General features: G+C 41.1%; 2 protein-coding genes across 2 annotated transcripts in view; both read right to left on the reverse strand.

Moving 5' to 3' along the window:
• Window positions 1–844: 844 nt before the first annotated feature.
• Window positions 845–2,788, reverse strand: LOC129518202 (trifunctional enzyme subunit beta, mitochondrial). The gene has a single exon (XM_055338227.1). The coding sequence runs from the start codon at window positions 2,729–2,731 to the stop codon at window positions 1,304–1,306; it is 1,428 nt and encodes a 475-aa protein (XP_055194202.1). The 5' UTR covers window positions 2,732–2,788; the 3' UTR covers window positions 845–1,303.
• A 9,303-nt stretch (window positions 2,789–12,091) lies between these two features.
• STARD8 (StAR related lipid transfer domain containing 8) overlaps window positions 12,092–18,454 on the reverse strand; it is a 96,735-nt gene continuing 90,372 nt past the window's right edge. The window contains exon 13 of the mRNA XM_055338845.1: window positions 12,092–12,137. Coding sequence (XP_055194820.1) covers window positions 12,129–12,137 — 9 coding nt within the window. The 3' untranslated portion in view covers window positions 12,092–12,128. The remainder of the gene's footprint in view (window positions 12,138–18,454) is intronic.

Genomic DNA, 18,454 nt, shown 5'->3' on the forward strand with positions numbered 1-18,454 from the left:
TCCCTTGGGGAAGACTATAGGGTGGTCAATGGCTGCAACCAGTCTTGGGTTTCCAGCACTCCTTCAGCCCCACAAGCTCCTGGATAAGAAGTTCATATAGTACTCACATTTTGAAGGGCGACAAATGCCTGCATGCCTCTGCCCTTGCCCTATGACTGTGTGCCAACCACATACCCTGACTGCAGCAGAGGTTGTGTTACCAAGACACACTACAACCCAGAGTTGCATGAATAAGTAAATGAGAAAGGGAAATGATGTGTGTTAGAGACTCCTGTGTGTTTGTGCAGGCACCTGTGTGTCTTTGTGCCTGGGATTGTTCTTCTGTGCCACTGTGTGCACATATGCCTGTGTACCCTGCATCTCCATGCATCAGCATAGTCAGTATATCCTAACACAGAATATTTTGAGGGCCATTCTACTAGAGCCATTAACATACTATACCCAGATTTACAAAACAAAATCACCATGAATTTATGACCAGATAATCAACTTCTCCAACATCCCTGAGTCTCCCCTTTACCTGTGAATTCCTCTATCAATCCCCATCAGAGCCAGGGTCATCATTGGAGTAAGGTGAAGTGGTCTGAGGTGAGGATGTCCTTTTCTTTAAAAAAAATAAACCATTGATCTGTATTTATTTCTTATTTCTTTATTGCAAGGCCAAGACTTTTGTTTGATTTTACACAACATCTTTTTGGTACAAAACATGCCTCCATGATACATCTTCTGTCATTTTCAGTTTTGATCACTTTTCTTTTTTTCCCAGTTTTATTTTTATTTTTTTTTCTTTGATACTTCCTCACTTTATTAAGGTTAACAGGATACTTATACATCTAAACATTTACTCTAGGTATTCCGTGACATTTAAATTCTGAATTACCTTCCCATAATTAAGTTTCTTTAGGCACATTGGTTTGTATTTTATAGAAAACGCTTATCTTTAGGTCACAAACAGGAAAGAGTATAATTTGCAAATGTTACAAAGATGATACCAAATCTCAGCTAACCTCTTTCCCAAATTGCAACCACTGTATTTAATGAAAACAGAGCCCCCAAATAATTGCTTAAACATTATCACTGTATGATTGTGGTGACTAAGAAATCCCTGAAAAAGCAGTAAGCCATGATTACTGGAAAGCTCAGAACATTAGCAAGGCTAAATTGCAAAGTATTTAACAGAAGGCCACAAATTGTATTTTCCTAAGAGGAGCTAGGAACTATGGATGTCATTTAGTAATGCATTGGAATGGCATTGCCTAGTGCGAGTGTTGCACAAAAACTCCAGGTCACCTCTTCTTTATCATTATTTTGGATAAGCTTCCACAATCATAGCATGGCCCTGCCCACCAGCTGCACAGGCAGCCACTAAGCCATACTGGCCTCCCTCCTTCCGTAATCTGTTGGCAGCTGCCATAACCAACCGGCAGCCAGTAGCTCCAAATGGGTGTCCCAGGGACAGCGATCCACCCCAGTTGTTAAACTTCTCCAGAGGAGGTGACCCAACCTTGGTTTTTCTACCCATGTAGTTTTGTGCAAACCAATCAGAATCCATGGCTTTAAAATTAGCCAAAATCTGACCTGAGAATGCTTCATGAAATTCAAAAGCATCAATATCATTCAGCGTTAATCCTGCTTTTTCCAGAACTTTTGGAGTGGCATATGTTGGTCCAAGTAAAAGTTGATCTTTTGGATCTTGAGACACATATACAAAATCCCTCAAATACGCCTTGGGCTTATAACCCATGGCCAGAGCTTTTTCCTCTGCCATAATCAGCATTGCAGATGCACCATCGGTCAGGAAAGAAGAATTTGCAGCTGTCACCGTGCCATAGGGCTTGATGAATGCAGGTTTTAGTTTGGCCATTTGCTCCAGAGAAGAAGGACGAATGCCATTATCTTTGGTAACTGTATCTTTTCCTGGTACTTTGAAGGGTACAATATCAGACAGGAGTCCTTCATCCTGTGCCTTCTTGGCAAGGCTGTGCGAGCGCAGTGCGTACTCATCCTGGTCCGCTCGAGAAACAGCAAAGGCAGCGGCTAGCCGGTCTGCAGAGTGGCCCATGGTCTCACTGGTGGAGAACTCAGCCACGGCAGGGAGCTCAGGTGACAGGAAATTCAATCTGAATTTTGAGAGTAAAGATAGTCGTTGACCCAGAGTCTTGGCCTTATTGAGATCAAGCATCATTTTCCTCATTTTCCTTGAATGACGAATAGGGACATCAGACATTAACTCTACACCACCTGCCACAACCACATCACACTGCCCAGAAGCGATCAAGCCAACACCTGTGGTCATGGCTTGGTTGGCAGAGATGCAGGCCATGGTGACAGTGTGAGCAGGAGTCTTATCAGAGAAGCCAGCTCCAAGGGCAGCCTCTCTAGCCACATTGCTAGTTTTCACTTCCTGTATAACTGTGCCAAAGATGATATAATCAACAACATCCTTTGGGACATTGGTCCGATGCAACAAACCCGAAAGTGCTGCTCTAGCCAAATCATGTGGCATCAGGTCCTTATATGAAGTGCCTGACTGCAAAAACGGAATGCGAACACCATCCACTACCACAATATTCCTTATGTTGGGTTTGGCTAAGGTTTTCTTTGATTTGGTCTGTGCAGCTGGGGCAGCTCGTAGCTGGGAGGAACAGCTCAGAGGTCTTACAGAAAATCGGAGGGCCCATTTTGATGCATTAGGAAGATTTTTAAATGTGTAAGTCAAGATGGAAGTCATTCTGAAATCTCAGCTCCGTCCTCTCGAGCTCCCCGCGGGCACCTTTTCCCAGTTTTATTGAGGAAAATCGACATATATCACTGTATGCCTTTAAGATGTACAGCATGATAGTTTGATTTACATATATTGTGAAGTGATTACCACAAATGGTCCAGTTAACATGCATCATCTCATATAGATACAATAAAAATAAGAGAAAAAAGAAAAAAATTTTTTTCCTTGTAATAAGAACTCTTAGGATTAACTCTCTTAACAACTTTCCTGTATATCATAGGGCAGTGTTAGCTATGGCCAACATATTACAAGTTTGTACAATGCAACCTTCTTATATCTGGACATTTGTACATTTTGACGACATTCTTCTACTTGCCCCTCCCCTACCCCCACCTCTGGTTACTGCTAGTCTAATTGCAAGTCTTATCTCTTTTTTATGAGGTTTTTTTTTTTAAGATTCTCTATATAAATGAGATCCTGCGATATTTGTCTTTCTTTGTCTGATGTACTTCACTTAGCATAATGCCTTCAAGGTCCATTCGTATTGTCACAGATGATAGGATTTTTTCATTTTTTTGTGGCTGAATGATGTTCTATTGCAGCTATATATACCACGCCTTCTTTATCCATTCATCTGTTGATGGACACTTAGGTTGTTTCTATGTCTTTGCTGTTATAAGTAATGCTGCTATGAGCATGGAGGTGCAGATACTTTTTTGAGTTAGTGTTTTTATTTCCTTTAGATATGTTCCCAGAAGTGGAATTGATGGATGATATGGTAGTTCTATTTTTAATTGTATTTATTGTAAAATAGTATGGAGGAACTTCCATACTATTTTCCATAGTGACTGCACCAATAGTGCACAATGGTTCCCTTTGCTTAATATCTATGCCAGCATTTGTTATCTCTTGCCTTTTGGTGATGGCCATTCTAACAAGCATGAGGTGATATGTCACTGTGGTTTTAATTTGCATTTCCCTAATGACTAGTGATGTTGAGCATTGTTTCATGTACCTGTTAGCCTTTTTTAATGTCTTCTTTGAAAAATTGTCTGTTCACATCCATTACCCATTGTTTAGTTGGTTTTTTTTTTAGCTATTGAGTTAAATGAGTTCTTTTTTAGTTCAATTTAATTTTTAAAATTTTAATTCCAGTATAGTTAACATACAGTGTTATATTATTTTCAGGTGTACCATATAGTGATTCAACAATTCTTTTTTTTAAAGTTTTTTTTTAATTTTTATTTACTTATGATAATCACACACACACACACACAGAGAGAGAGAGAGAGAGAGAGAGAGAGAGAGGGGCAGAGACACAGGCAGAGGGAGAAGCAGGCTCCATGCACCGGGAGCCCAATGTGGGATTCGATCCTGGGTCTCCAGGATTGCGCCCTGGGCCAAAGGCAGGCGCTAAACCGCTGCGCCACCCAGGGATCCCTGATTCAACAATTCTATACATTACTCAGTGCTCTGTATTAGTTTATATATTTTGGATATTCACCCCTTATCAGATATATGGTTTGCAAATATTGTTTTTCCATTCCATTCAAATGTCATTTTACTTTTTTGATGGTTTCTTGCTGTGCAGAAACCATTAGTTTGATGTAGTCCCACATGTTTATTTTTTATTTTGTTTCTTGTGCTTTAGGTGTCATATCCAAAAAATCATCACCAAGACCCATGTCAAGGAGCCTTAAGTTTTCTTCTAGGACTTTCATGGTTTCAGATCTTACATTTACTTCTTTAATCCACTTCAAGTTACTTTTCGTGAGTGGTGTAAGATAAAGATCCAGTTTAATTTTTTTAAATATATGAATATCTAATTATTCTAGCACCATTTATTGAAAAGATTTTCTTTTCTCCATTGAGTATTTTTGGTTCTTGTCAGATATTAGTTGGCTGTGCATGCTTAGGTTGATTTCTGGGATCTTGATTCTGTTCTATTGGTCCATTTGTTTGTTTTTATGCCATACCACACTATTTTGATGACTACAGCTTTAAATCAGGATATGGCGATGCCTCTAGCTTTGTTCTTCTTTCTTAAGATTTCTTTGGTTTGGGGGATCTTTTATGGTTCCATATACATTTTAGGAGTGCGGTATCTATGTAAAAAATGCCATTGAAAACTTGATAGAAATTGCATTGGATCTATAGATGGCTTTTGGTAGTATTGACATTTTAACAATATTAATTTTTCAATTCCATGAACACAGGATATCTTTCCATTTATTTGTGTCTTCTCTGATTTCTTTCATCAATGTGTTGTAGTTTTCAGAGTAGAGATCTTTCACCTCCTTGGCTGGATTTATTTCTATTTTATGGTTTTGCTATTGTAAATGGGTCAATTTCTTTCATTTTTAGAAATGTTGCTAGTGTACAGAAATGCTACTGACTTTTGAAGTTAATATTATATCCTACAATTGTACTGAATTCATTTATTAGATCTAACAGTTTGTAGGGTTTTTTGGTTAAGTCTTTAAGGATTTTCTAGATATAAAAGTATGTCATCTGCAAATAGAGACAATGTTACTTCTTCCTTTCCTATTCTGATACTTATTATTCATTTTTCTTGACTGATTGCTCTAGCTAAGACTTCCAGTACTATGTTGAATAGGAGTGGTAAGAGCACCTTTGTCTTAATACCTGATCTTAGAGGAAAAGCTTTCAAACTTTCACTATTGAGTATGATGTTAGCTGTGGGCTTGTCACATATGGCCTTTATTATGTTAATATATGTTCCTTCCACGACTAATTGGTGAAGAGGTTTTTAAAAAAATTTTAATTAATTTATTTGCGAGAGAGAAAGAGAGAGAGTGAGAGAGAGAAAGTGTAGAGGGGAGGAGCAGAGGGAGAGGGAGAAGCAGACTTCCTGCTGAGCTGGATGTAGGGCTGGATTCCAGTACCCTGGGATCATGACCTGAACTAAAGGCAGATGCTTAACTGATTGAGTCATCCAGGCACCCAGGTGAAGAGTTTTTATATGAATGGATGTTGAATTTTGTCAAATGCTTTTTCTGTATCTACTGAGATGATCCTATGATTTTTTTATTCTATTAATGTGATTAATTGATTTACATAAGCTGCATCCAGGGATAAATCCAAGTTGATCATGGTCAATGATTATTTTAATTAAGTTGAATTTAGTTTGCTAGTATTTTGTTGAGAATTTCTGCATTTATATTCCTTAGGGATATTGGCCTATAATTGTTTTTTGTTTTGTTTTGGTTGCTGTTTTGTTGTTTTATTGTGTTTTTTTTTTCTAGTAGTTTTCTCTTCTGGTTTTGGAATCAGGGTAATACTGGCCTTGTAAAATGAGTTTGGGAGAGTTTCCTCCTCTTTGATTTTTTGCAAGAGTTTGAGATTTGGTGTTAATTCTTTAAATGTTTGTAAAGTTCACCAGTGAGGCTATCTGGTCCTGGGTTCTTCTTTGTTGGGAGATATTTTATTACTGATTCAATCTCCTTACTAGTAATTGGCCTATTCAGATTTTCTATTTCTTCCTGATTCAGTCTTTGTAAGTTACATGTTTCTTTTTTAAAAAAGATTTTATTTATTTATTCATGAGAGACACAGAGAAAGAGAGCCAGAGACACAGGCAGAGGGAGAAGCAGGCTCCATGCCAGGATCCCGATGCGGGACTTGATCCGGGTACTCCAGGACCACACCCCGAGCTGAAGGCAGGCGCTAAACCGCTGAGCCACCCAGGGATACCCTGTAAGTTACATGTTTCTAAAAATTTTTTCATTTCTTTTAGGTTTTCCAGTTTGTTGACATATATTTGTTCATAGTATTCTCTTATGATCCATTATATTTCAGTGGTATCAATTGTAATGTGTCCTTTTTCATTTAAGATTTTGTTGATTTGTATTTTCTCTCTTTTTTCCCTTGGTTAGTCTAGCTAACAGTTTGTCAATTTTGTTCATCTTTTCAAAGAGCCAGCTGTTAGCTTGTTTAATCTTTATTGTTTTTTTCTATTTTATTTATTTCTGCTCTAATCTTTATTCTTTCATTCTTCTGCTAACTTGGGCTCAATTTGTTCTTTTTTGAATTCCTTAACAGATAGAGTTAGGTTGTTTTGGGGAGATCTTTCTTGTTTCTTAATATAGGTGTTGATACTCTGAACTTTCCTCTTGGAACTGCTTTTGCTACATTCCATAATTTCTGGTATGTTGTATTGCCATTTTCATTTGTCTCAAGAAACTTTTTTATTTCCTCTTTAATTTCTTTTTTGGCCCATTGGTCATTCAGAAGAGTGTTGCTTAGTTTTCAGGTGTTCATAAATTTTCTAGTTTCCCTCTTATTATTGATTTCTAGTTTCGTGCCATTGTGGTCAGTGAAGCTACCTGATATATTTCCTATCTTTTTGAATTTACTAAGACCTGTTTGTTTTGTGGCCTAATGTATGGTCTGTACTAGGTAATGTCCCACGTGCACTCGAGAAGAATGCATATTCTGCTGTTTCTGTATAGAATGTTTTGTATAGATCCGTTAGGTCCATATGATCTATAGTGTGTTCAAATCCACTGTTTCCTCATTAATTCTTTGTCTGGATTATCCATGTTGAGAATGTGGTATTAAAATCTCCAACTGTTATTGTTTTAGTATTTATTTCTCCTTTTAGCTCTGCTAGTTTTTGCTTTCTATATTTGGATGCTCTGATGTTGAGTTCATAAATATTTATAATTGTTTTTATGTTCTTGATGTATTATTATTACATAATGGTCCTTTCCCCTCTTTTTATCATTTTTAAAGTCCATTTTTTTCTGATATATCTACCTCTGTTTGATTTTATTGTTCCATTTTCTTGAAGTGACTTTTCCCATCTCTTCAGTCTCAGGCTACGTGTATCTTTAAGGCAAAAGTGAGTTTCTTGCCAGAAGCACTTCTTTAGATCTTTTATTTTTTATTAAAATCTATTCAGCCTTTCTATGTCTTTCAATTAGAGGTCCTCCTGTCTTTTTTCATGTTTTTGTGTCTTTTGGTGTTAATATACTTTGAATTCTTTATCATGTTCTTTTGTATAATGAATTATTTATCATGTTCTTTTGCTGCAGATTTTTCCCTTGTGGTTATCATGAGGCTTACATAAAATATCTTATAATTGTAACTTCCTATTTTAAATTGATAACTACTTGACTAATGCCTCTAAAATTTACACTTTTACTTCTCTCCCCTTCACATTTTAGATTATTGCTGTTAAACGTTACATGCTTTTATATTGTGTAACTAATAACAGATTAGTAATTTTTACTACACTCATTTTTTAACTTTTAAACTACAGTTTAAGTGAATTATTCTCCACCATTACCAAATTACACAGATGTCCTTTTCAAATAATACTTGATAATAATATTTTTTAAAAAGCTGAAGGTTTATTAGTTTAATTTTAGGTCCTTTAAAAAATCTTTATATCAAATCCACTTGCATTAAAGCAGTCAGAACAAAACGTTCCTGGTGTCCAAATGGATGCATCAAAGCAACCAGGTTAAAATGTCATATACCCGTGTGTGTGTGTGTGTGTGTGTGTGTGTGTGTGTAAGGGGGTGGTAGAGGGAGAGAGTGCTTCTGTGTCAGTAAATAAGGGTCACTGGCTACATGCTTCCTTTTATGAACATTTGGGTTAGCCCTAGTGCCTTTAGGCCTGGGGGCCTAGTTTGGTGTACATAGTGTGTGTCCATGTGGGCAAAGGTGTCTATCACCATTACCCACAGAAATAGTCTGACAGAGTCTTTCCATCTGTGATCTTGAATTTGCATTTGGCCTGGGGGGGGGCGGGGAAGTAAGGCTGATATATGGGGGGAAGAGCTGCTATGTGCACCCCCTCTTCACTCTTTCATTGCTGCCATCAGTCCAGCTTGCCTTCCTAACAAAGTACCTCCAGTTCAAAGTCTTAAAATGCTTCATAAAGAGAAGTGAGGTTGGTGCCAGATATGCTCAGGCTGCAAATCCCATTAGGGAGAAATGGAATTGAGGACTATAGGTCTTTTGAGACACCAACCTTTTAAGGTTTTAGGGTGGAGAGAAGCCAGGAACCTGACCTTCTTAACTGCCAGTACACCGCTATCCTTGGCAGTCTAGTGGAGTTGGGGCTGGAAAGGTGCCTAGGCCCAGGTGGGGAAAGTGCAGACAGACTTACAGTGGGACTAGGCTGATTGGGGGGACCTCTGTCAATCTGTGGGCAAGCTTTAGGGCACACAGACTGGGCCAGATTCAAAGATGATATAGGCTTCAGTGCCATCTATCCTCACTGCTGCTACCTTGCTATGGATGGGACTTGCAATTCTCTTGCCTGGGTGATTGCAGTGGTCTCTTCTGATCTCTCAGCAGTTCTCTCCCTCTCCAGTCCATGACCCACATAGTCTCCAGAGTGAGCCTTCTGAAACAGGCTCAGTCTCATCACCCCCAGACTGAAACCCTCTGCTGGTCCCCTAATGTCCATGGCAGCATTTCTCAAACTCTGTGGCCTGGGATGATCATTGAGATCTTGTGACAAAAAGGGCTTCAAGGATAAATAAGTTAAAAGAATGCTGGGCTCAACAAAGCAAAGCAGGTGTCTTTACTGCAGGACAGATCAGTACCCGTACTATGATAATATGTACTGAGGCTCAGCAAAACCCTCCTCTACCCTATCTTTCTCACAGGACATTGTGTTCAGCAGAACCCAGTTTGGGAAACACTGGCTTGACAGATCTCTGAGACCTGGGGCCTGTCTGCACTTCCAGCCCCTGTGTGTTCACTAATGTTGTCCCTTCAACTGGAATGCCTTCCTTGGCCCTTCCATTGCCTAACTCCTACTTATCTTTGAGGACTTTATAGTCCTCCACACACTCCTCCACACACTCCTCCACACTTTATAGTCCACCACAGTATAGTGTCTCCTCTAGGAAATCTATCATGGCTACCCCCACCCACTACCCATCACTCACTCTCCAGACTGTGGCTATCTCTGCTTTGTCAGTAATGGCCATGTATTGAAATGATTTCTATATTTCTTTCCTGCATGAGATTTTTAGCTCCTTCTAGGAAGAGTCTCAGCTTTATTTAACTCTGGGCCCAAAGCCCAGCACAGGGCCTGCCAGTTCTCAGTGAATGCTGGATGGAGAGATGGGACAAAAAGAACAGAGAAAGAAGGAGAAAGAGATCTTAGAAAGAGGGAATGAGGGAGCAAGAACAAGCACAGTTTATCCTTGAACAACGAGGATTTGCAATTGAATGAGATGCAATCCAAACTAGAAGTCCTAACGACGAGGGTTAACGAGGTAGAAGAACGAGTGAGTGACATAGAAGACAAGTTAATGGCAAAGAGGGAAACTGAGGAAAAAAGAGACAGACAACTAAAAGACCATGAAGACAGATTAAGGGAAATAAATGACAGCCTAAGGAAGAAAAACCTACGCTTAATTGGGGTTCCCAAGGGCGCCGAAAGGGACAGAGGGCCAGAATATGTATTTGAACAAATCCTAGCTGAAAACTTTCCCAATCTGGGAAGGGAAACAGGCATTCAGATCCAGGAGATAGAGAGATTCCCCCCTAAAATCAATAAAAACCGTTCAACACCTCGACATCTAATAGTGAAGCTTGCAAATTCCAAAGATAAAGAGAAGATCCTTAAAGCAGCAAGAGACAAGAAGTCCCTGACTTTCATGGGGAGGAATATTAGGGTAACAGCAGACCTCTCCACAGAGACCTGGCAGGCCAGAAAGGGCTGGCAGGATATATTCAGGGTCCTAAATGAGAAGAACATGCAACCAAGAATACTTTATCCAGCAAGGCTCTCATTCAAAATGGAAGGAGAGATAAAGAGCTTCCAAGACAGGCAGGAACTGAAAGAATATGTGACCTCCAAACCAGCTCTGCAAGAAATTTTAAGGGGGACTCTTAAAACTCCCCTTTCAGAAGAAGTTCAGTGGAACAATCCACAAAAACAAGGACTAAATAGATATCATGATGACACTAAACTCATATCTTTCAATAGTAACTCTGAACGTGAACGGGCTTAATGACCGCATCAAAAGGTGCAGGGTTTCAGACTGGATAAAAAAGCAGGACCCATCTATTTGCTGTCTACAAGAGACTCATTTTAGACAGAAGGACACCTACAACCTGAAAATAAAAGGTTGGAGAACCATTTACCATTCAAATGGTTCTCAAAAAAAGGAGGGATAGCCATCCTTATATCAGATAAACTAAAATTTACCCCGAAGACTGTAGTGAGAGACGAAGAGGGACACTATATCATACTTAAAGGATCTATCCAGCAAGAGGACTTAACAATCCTCCATATATATGCCCCGAATGTGGGAGCTGCCAAATACTTAAACGAATTATTAACCAAAGTGAAGAAATACTTAGATAATAATACACTTATACTTGGTGACTTCAATCTAGCTCTTTCTACCCTCGATAGGTCTTCTAAGCACAACATCTCCAAAGAAACGAGAGCTTTAAATGATACACTGGACCAGATAGATTTCACAGATATCTACAGAACTTTACATCCAAACTCAACTGAATACACATTCTTCTCAAGTGCACATGGAACTTTCTCCAGAATAGACCACATACTGGGTCACAAATCGGGTCTGAACCGATACCAAAAGATTGGGATCGTCCCCTGCATATTCTCAGACCATAACGCCTTGAAATTAGAACTCAATCACAAGAAGAAGTTTGGAAGGACATCAAACACGTGGAGGTTAAGGACCATCCTGCTAAAAGATGAAAGGGTCAACCAGGAAATTAAGGAAGAATTAAAAAGATTCATGGAAACTGATCTGCTCAGCTCGGGGCAGGAGCGTCTGTCCTCGCTGTCTCGGGCCCTCCCGGCCTCTGCCTGTCCCGGGGGAGGCCGGATCCTGGGCTGTGTCCCGGCGCCCTGTGCTCCGGGGCCTGCGCTGGTGGATTCGCGCTCCCGCCCTGCAGCTCCCTCCCTGGAGCCGCTCCCGAGCCCCTCCGAGCTGCTCCGGTCCGCTGTGCGGGCGCTGCAGCCCTTAGGGAGCTCGGAGCACTCTCCTGCGCTCGCAGGTGTCTGTTAGTGTCCCCGGGAGCCTGAGGGCATCCCCGCTCTCCTGGGTCCTGCTCCAACTCCCTGCGAGCCCCTTTCCGCCCGCCCGGGAAGGTTGGTGCAGCTCCTGCTCCTCCGGGACGGGGCTCTCCTGTCCTGGGGACACTCGCCCCGGCCTCAGCCCGGCTCCTCACGGGGCCCCTCCCCCTCGGAGGCCTTTTGTTCCTTTATTTCTTTTTCCCCGTCTTCCTACCTTGATAGAAGCGCGGACTCTTCTCACTGTAGCATTCCAGCTGGTCTCTCTTTACATCTCAGGCCGAATTCGTAAATTTTCAGGATGGTTTGAAGGTTATCTAGGTAATTTGGTGGGGACAGGTGACCGCCATCTTGCCCCGCTCATGGAAACTAATGAGAATGAAGATACAACCGTTCAAAATCTTTGGGATGCAGCAAAAGCAGTCCCGAGGGGGAAATACATCGCAATACAAGCATCCATTCAAAAACTGGAAAGAACTCAAATACAAAAGCTAACCTTACACATAAAGGAGCTAGAGAAAAAACAGGAAATGGACCCGACGCCCAGCAGAAGAAGAGAGTTAATTAAAATTCAAGCAGAACTCAACGAAATTGAGACCAGAAGAACTGTGGAACAGATCAATAGAACCAGGAGTTGGTTCTTTGAAAGAATTAATAAGATAGATAAACCATTAGCCAGCCTTATTAAAAAGAAGAGAGAGAAGACTCAAATTAATAAAATCATGAATGAGAAAGGAGAGATCACTACCAACACCAAGGAAATACAAACGATTTTAAAAACATATTATGAACAGCTATACGCCAATAAATTAGGCAATCTAGAAGAAATGGACGCATTCCTGGAAAGCCACAAACTACCAAAACTGGAACAGGAAAAAATAGAAAACCTGAACAGGCCAATAACCAGGGAGGAAATTGAAGAAGTCATCAAAAACCTCCCAAGACACAAGAGTCCAGGGCCAGATGGCTTCCCAGGGGAATTCTATCAAACGTTTAAAGAAGAAATCATACCTATTCTACTAAAGCTGTTTGGAAAGATAGAAAGAGATGGAGTACTTCCAAATTCATTCTCTGAGGCCAGCATCACCTTAATTCCAAAACCAGACAAAGACCCCACCAAAAAAGGAGAATTACAGACCAATATCCCTGATGAACATGGATGCAAAAATTCTCAACAAGATACTAGCCAATAGGATCCAACAACACATTAAGAAAATTATTCACCATGACCAAGTAGGATTTATCCCCGGGACACAAGGCTGGTTCAGCACTCGTAAAACAATCAATGTGATTCATCATATCAGCAAGAGAAAAACCAAGAACCATATGATCCTCTCATTAGATGCAGAGAAAGCATTTGACAAAATACAGCATCCATTCCTGATCAAAACTCTTCAGAGTGTAGGGATAGAGGGAACATTCCTCAACATCTTAAAAGCCATCTATGAAAAGCCCACAGCAAATATCATTCTCAATGGGGAAACACTGGGAGCCTTTCCCCTAAGATCGGGAACAAGACAGGGATGTCTACTCTCACCACTGCTATTCAACAAAGTATTGGAAGTCCTAGCCTCAGCAATCAGACAACAAAAAGACATTAAAGGCATTCAAATTGGCAAAGAAGAAGTCAAACTCTCCCTCTTCGCCGATGACATGATACTCCACGTAGAAAACCCAAAAGCCTCCACCCTAAGATTGCTAGAACTCATACAGCAATTTGGTAGCGTGGCAGGATACAAAATCAATGCCCAGAAATCAATGGCATTCCTATACACTAACAATGAGACTGAAGAAAGAGAAATTAAGGAGTCAATCCCATTTACAATTGCACCCAAAAGCAGAAGATACCTAGGAATAAACCTAACCAAAGAGGTAAAGGATCTATACCCTCAAAACTATAGAACACTTCTGAAAGAAATTGAGGAAGACACAAAGAGATGGAAAAATATTCCATGCTCATGGATTGGCAGAATTAATATTGTGAAAATGTCAATGTTACCCAGGGCAATTTACACGTTTAATGCAATCCCTATCAAAATACCATGGACTTTCTTCAGAGAGTTGGAACAAATTATTTTAAGATTTGTGTGGAATCAGAAAAGACCCCGAGTAGCCAGGGGAATTCTAAAAAAGAAAACCATATCTGGGGGCATCACAATGCCAGATTTCAGGTTGTACTACAAAGCTGTGGTCATCAAGACAGTGTGGTACTGGCACAAAAACAGACACATAGATCAATGGAACAGAATAGAGAACCCAGAAGTGGACCCTGAACTTTATGGTCAACTAATATTCGATAAAGGAGGAAAGACTATCCACTGGAAGAAAGACAGTCTCTTCAATAAATGGTGCTGGGAAAATTGGACATCCACATGCAGAAGAATGAAACTAGACCACTCTCTTGCACCATACACAAAGATAAACTCAAAATGGATGAAAGATCTAAATGGGAGACAAGATTCCATCAAAATCCTAGAGGAGAACACAGGCAACACCCTTTTTGAACTTGGCCACAGTAACTTCTTGCAAGATACATCCACGAAAGCAAAAGAAACAAAAGCAAAAATGAACTATTGGGACTTCATCAAGATAAGAAGCTTTTGCACAGCAAAGGATACAGTCAACAAAACTAAAAGACCACCTACAGAATGGGAGAAGATATTTGCAAATAACATATCAGATAAAGGGCTAGTTTCCAAAATCTATAAAGAACTTATTAAACTCAACAGCAAAGAAACAAACAATCCAATCATGAAATGGGCAAAAGACATGAAGAGAAATCTCACAGAGGAAGACATAGACATGGCCAACATGCACATGAGAAAATGCTTCGCATCACTGGCCACCAGGGAAATACAAATCAAAACCACAATGAGATACCACCTCACACCAGTGAGAATGGGGAACACTAACAAGGCAGGAAACAACAAATGTTGGAGAGGATGCGGAGAAAAGGGAAGCCTCTTACACTGTTGGTGGGAATGTGAACTGGTGCAGCCACTCTGGAAAACTGTGTGGAGGTTCCTCAAAGAGTTAAAAATAGACCTGCCCTACGACCCAGCAATTGCAGTGTTAGGGATTTACCCCAAAGATTCAGATGCAATGAAACGCCGGGACACCTGCACCCCGATGTTTCTAGCAGCAATGTCCACAATAGCCAAACTGTGGAAGGAGCCTCAGTGTCCATCGAAAGATGAATGGATAAAGAAGATGTGGTTTATGTATACAATGGAATATTACTCAGCCATTAGAAATGACAAATACCCCCCATTTGCTTCAACGTGGATGGAACTGGAGGGTATTATGCTGAGTGAAGTAAGTCAATCGGAGAAGGACAAACAGTGTATGTTCTCATTCATTTGGGGAATATGAATAATAGTGAAAGGGAATATAAGGGAAGGGAGAAGAAATGTGTGGGAAATATCGGAAAGGGAGACAGAACATAAAGACTCCTAACTCTGGGAAATGAACTAGGGGTGGTGGAGGGGGAGGAGGGCGGGGGGTGGGGGTGAATGGGTGACGGGCACGGAGGGGGACACTTGACGGGATGAGCACTAGGTGTTATTCTGTATTTTGGTAAACTGAACACCAATAAAAATTAATTTATTAAAAAAAAACCAACGTGGATTAGAACTGCATTGGTCCACTTATATGTGAATTTTTTTTTACAGTATAATACTGTGAATGTATTTTCTCCTTATGATTTTTAAAAAATATTTTATTTATTTATTCATGAGAGACACAGAGAGAGGCAAAGACATAGGCAGAGAGAGAAACAGGCTCCCTGCAGAAAACCCGATGCGGGACTCGATCCCAGGACCCCAGGATCACAACCTGAGCCAAAGACAGATGCTCGACCACTGGGCCACCTAGGTGCCCCTCTTCCATATGATTTTTAATAACATTTTCTCTTCACCAGCTTACTTTACTGTAAGAATACATAGTATATAATACATATAACATACAAAATATGTTAATTAACTGTGCATGTTATCAGCAAGGCTTCCACTCAACAGTGGCTATTAGTAAAGTTTTGGGGGAGTCAAAAGATATACATGAATTTTCAACTATGTGGGGGATCAATGCCCCTAATCCCCATATGTTCAAATGTCAACTACATGGAAGCTTTTGTTAGGAAGCCTTTAGAATGCTCCAGGTTCTATGTGTCAAGCTAATGGACTTCAAATTGAACAGCAGTGCATTATATAAGTTACTCTATGCAGCTTTGGTATCCAATGATGCTGTAGCTCACACACAACAGTGAAGCTCATACATTGGTCAAGTCCATCTTACTAATTCAGCTGTGTTCAATTTGAAAATACAATGTCTGCTAAAAAGCTCACGAGGGCCATCCCCCTGGTCAGGTAACCTCCATTTGGCCCTCAAGCAGCATGTGTCAGTGTTAGGTTCTACTCCACTGGGGCCTTGCTCACAGGCCGCTGTTGTGCCTCTATGAGAGGAAAGGCCTGAGGATTCTCCCTTCTCCACAGAAGGGCACTGGGGCATCCTGGCCTCTGCGCAGGTGGTATATCTCTTGTCTCTCTGGATCCATTTCCTTCTCCTTCCTTCTGAGGCTCAGAATTTGGAAATGGGGAAAAGAAAGATACTAGAAAGAAAGGCTAAGGTTAAGGTTTGGATGGGCTTCTTTGTGGGCAGAACCCTAGCCCTCCTAGAACCTGATATAAAATAAGTACTAAAGGAATATTTGTTAAATAAGTGAATGTAGGCCAGGGGATATAGGCTTGGGGCTGGAGTGAAATTCAAGGAGTGAATTCAAGCCTCACTTTTTCCAAAAGAGTGACTCTTTGAGGTGGTTGCAGGGCCTGAGTTTCCACCCTTGGTGTTGAAGCATTGTGTTTTGAGAGCAGTCCCTTGAAATTCAAATATATTATCAAATAGGAGAAACCAGTATTCAGTCAATTCATATTTGCCTATCAATTTGCCCTAGTATCTGTTCTTTTAACAAGCCCTGGGTACATACAAAGTGCCAGATCCTGCATTAGGTGGACATAGTCCTTGGTCCGTTGTACTCACAACCCTATGTTGATGCTTCCACTGGGCACCAATCCAACTGAAGAAGGGTAGGGTTTCCTAGCTTGATTTGAAGGGTTTCACTGCTAATTCATTTAATGCTTATTCATTGAGTCTATACTAGCTACTGTTCTGATTCTAGTGATAATAACAGAGACCAAATCTGTCGAATATCTCTGCTTTTAGTGGGGGTTCTGCTGAATGGGGAGGGACAGATGATATATGAAATATATAAATGACATAGTGTGTCAGATGGTGGTAAAGCCGGGAAATGACATAGGGAATGTTGGGCCAGGGGTGAGGGTATACACTGCCATCTCCAATAAGTGGTCACAGAAAGCTTCACTGACATTTGAGTAAGAACTCCAAGGAGGTAAGTGAGAGAGCTTTGCTGATATCTGGGGAGATGGGCAATGTAAGGACACCAAGGCAGGAGTATGCCTGACAAGGGAGAGCAAGGAGGTCAATGTGGCCAATTCAGATAAAATGAGGGAGAATTAGTAGAAGATCTGGTTAGAGAGGTAACAAGGGGGCAAATTTGGGTAGGGCCTTTTAGACCTTCACAAACACTTGAGCAAATCTGATGCCATTGGAGTTTTGAGTAAAGGGTCTTTCTGGTTTCTATATCGAGAGTGAATTGTAGGAGGCTAGGGTGGAAATAGGAAGGCCAGTGAGAGCCTCCTGCAGTCACCCAGGAGAGTGATGATGTTAGCAAGGACTAGGGTGGGATCAGTGGTTGTGGTAGGGAGTTGACAGTTTCTGGATGGATTATGAAAGGAGAACCAACAGAACTTGGATTGAATGTGGGATATGCAAGAAAGATAGACTTTTGGCCCGAGCAGCTGGAAGATGGAGCTGCCATTTATTGCTAGTTGCTGGAGATAATCAAACCAATTTGCAGGACATGGTAAAAGTAAACCAAGTTCCTGCAAAGTCCACTTAACAACGCCCCTCAGTTCAGGGCTCCACTGCAGATCCTGCTTAACTTAGCTAAGCCCCAGGCAGCCCCAGCGGAGCAGCGGTTTAGCACCGCCTCTAGCCCAGGGCATGATCCTGGAGACCCGGGATCGAGTCCCACGTTGGGCTCCCTGCATGGAGCCTGCTTCTCCCTCTGCCTGTGTCTCTGCCTCTCTCTCTCTCTCTCTCTCTCTCTCTCTCTCTCTCTGTCTTATGAATAAATAAAATCTTAAAAAGAGATTTTATTTATTTATTCATGAGAGACAGAGAGAGAGAGAGAAGCAGACATAGGCAGAGGGAGAAGCAGACTCCTCACAGGGAGACTAATGTGGGATTTGATCCAGGATCCTGGGATCATGCCCTGAGCTGAAGGCAGACGCTCAACAGCTGAGCCACCCAGGCATCCCATTAGTATACCTCTTAGGGCAAAAGTCACCTTTAGAAAAATTAGTCTTCCATGGGAAGACCCACCAGAGAAAAACGCCTGTGCCTTTCATGGCCAACTAGGAATTCACCATGTATTCCTCACCTACATTAGATTCACTCTTAGGTGCTTGCTTTTTGACTCAAGTCAGTCCTCCTTGACTCTTCAGCATGCCAGCTACCCAGGTAAGCCCCAGGCCCTGTCCTGCCCTTGCCCCTGATACTTCTCTGTCCTTTGGGGACCTCGTGTTGCCCCCCTCCCTTGGTCTTTCAGG

This window comes from Nyctereutes procyonoides, unplaced genomic scaffold (genome assembly GCF_905146905.1).
Source record: "Nyctereutes procyonoides isolate TBG_1078 unplaced genomic scaffold, NYPRO_anot_genome, whole genome shotgun sequence".
NCBI lineage: Eukaryota > Metazoa > Chordata > Mammalia > Carnivora > Canidae > Nyctereutes > Nyctereutes procyonoides.

What these genes read in the sequence shown, in the direction of transcription:
- LOC129518202 (XM_055338227.1), bottom strand. Translation starts at nt 2,731, where the DNA reads ATGACTTCCATCTTGACTTACACATTTAAAAATCTTCCTAATGCATCA.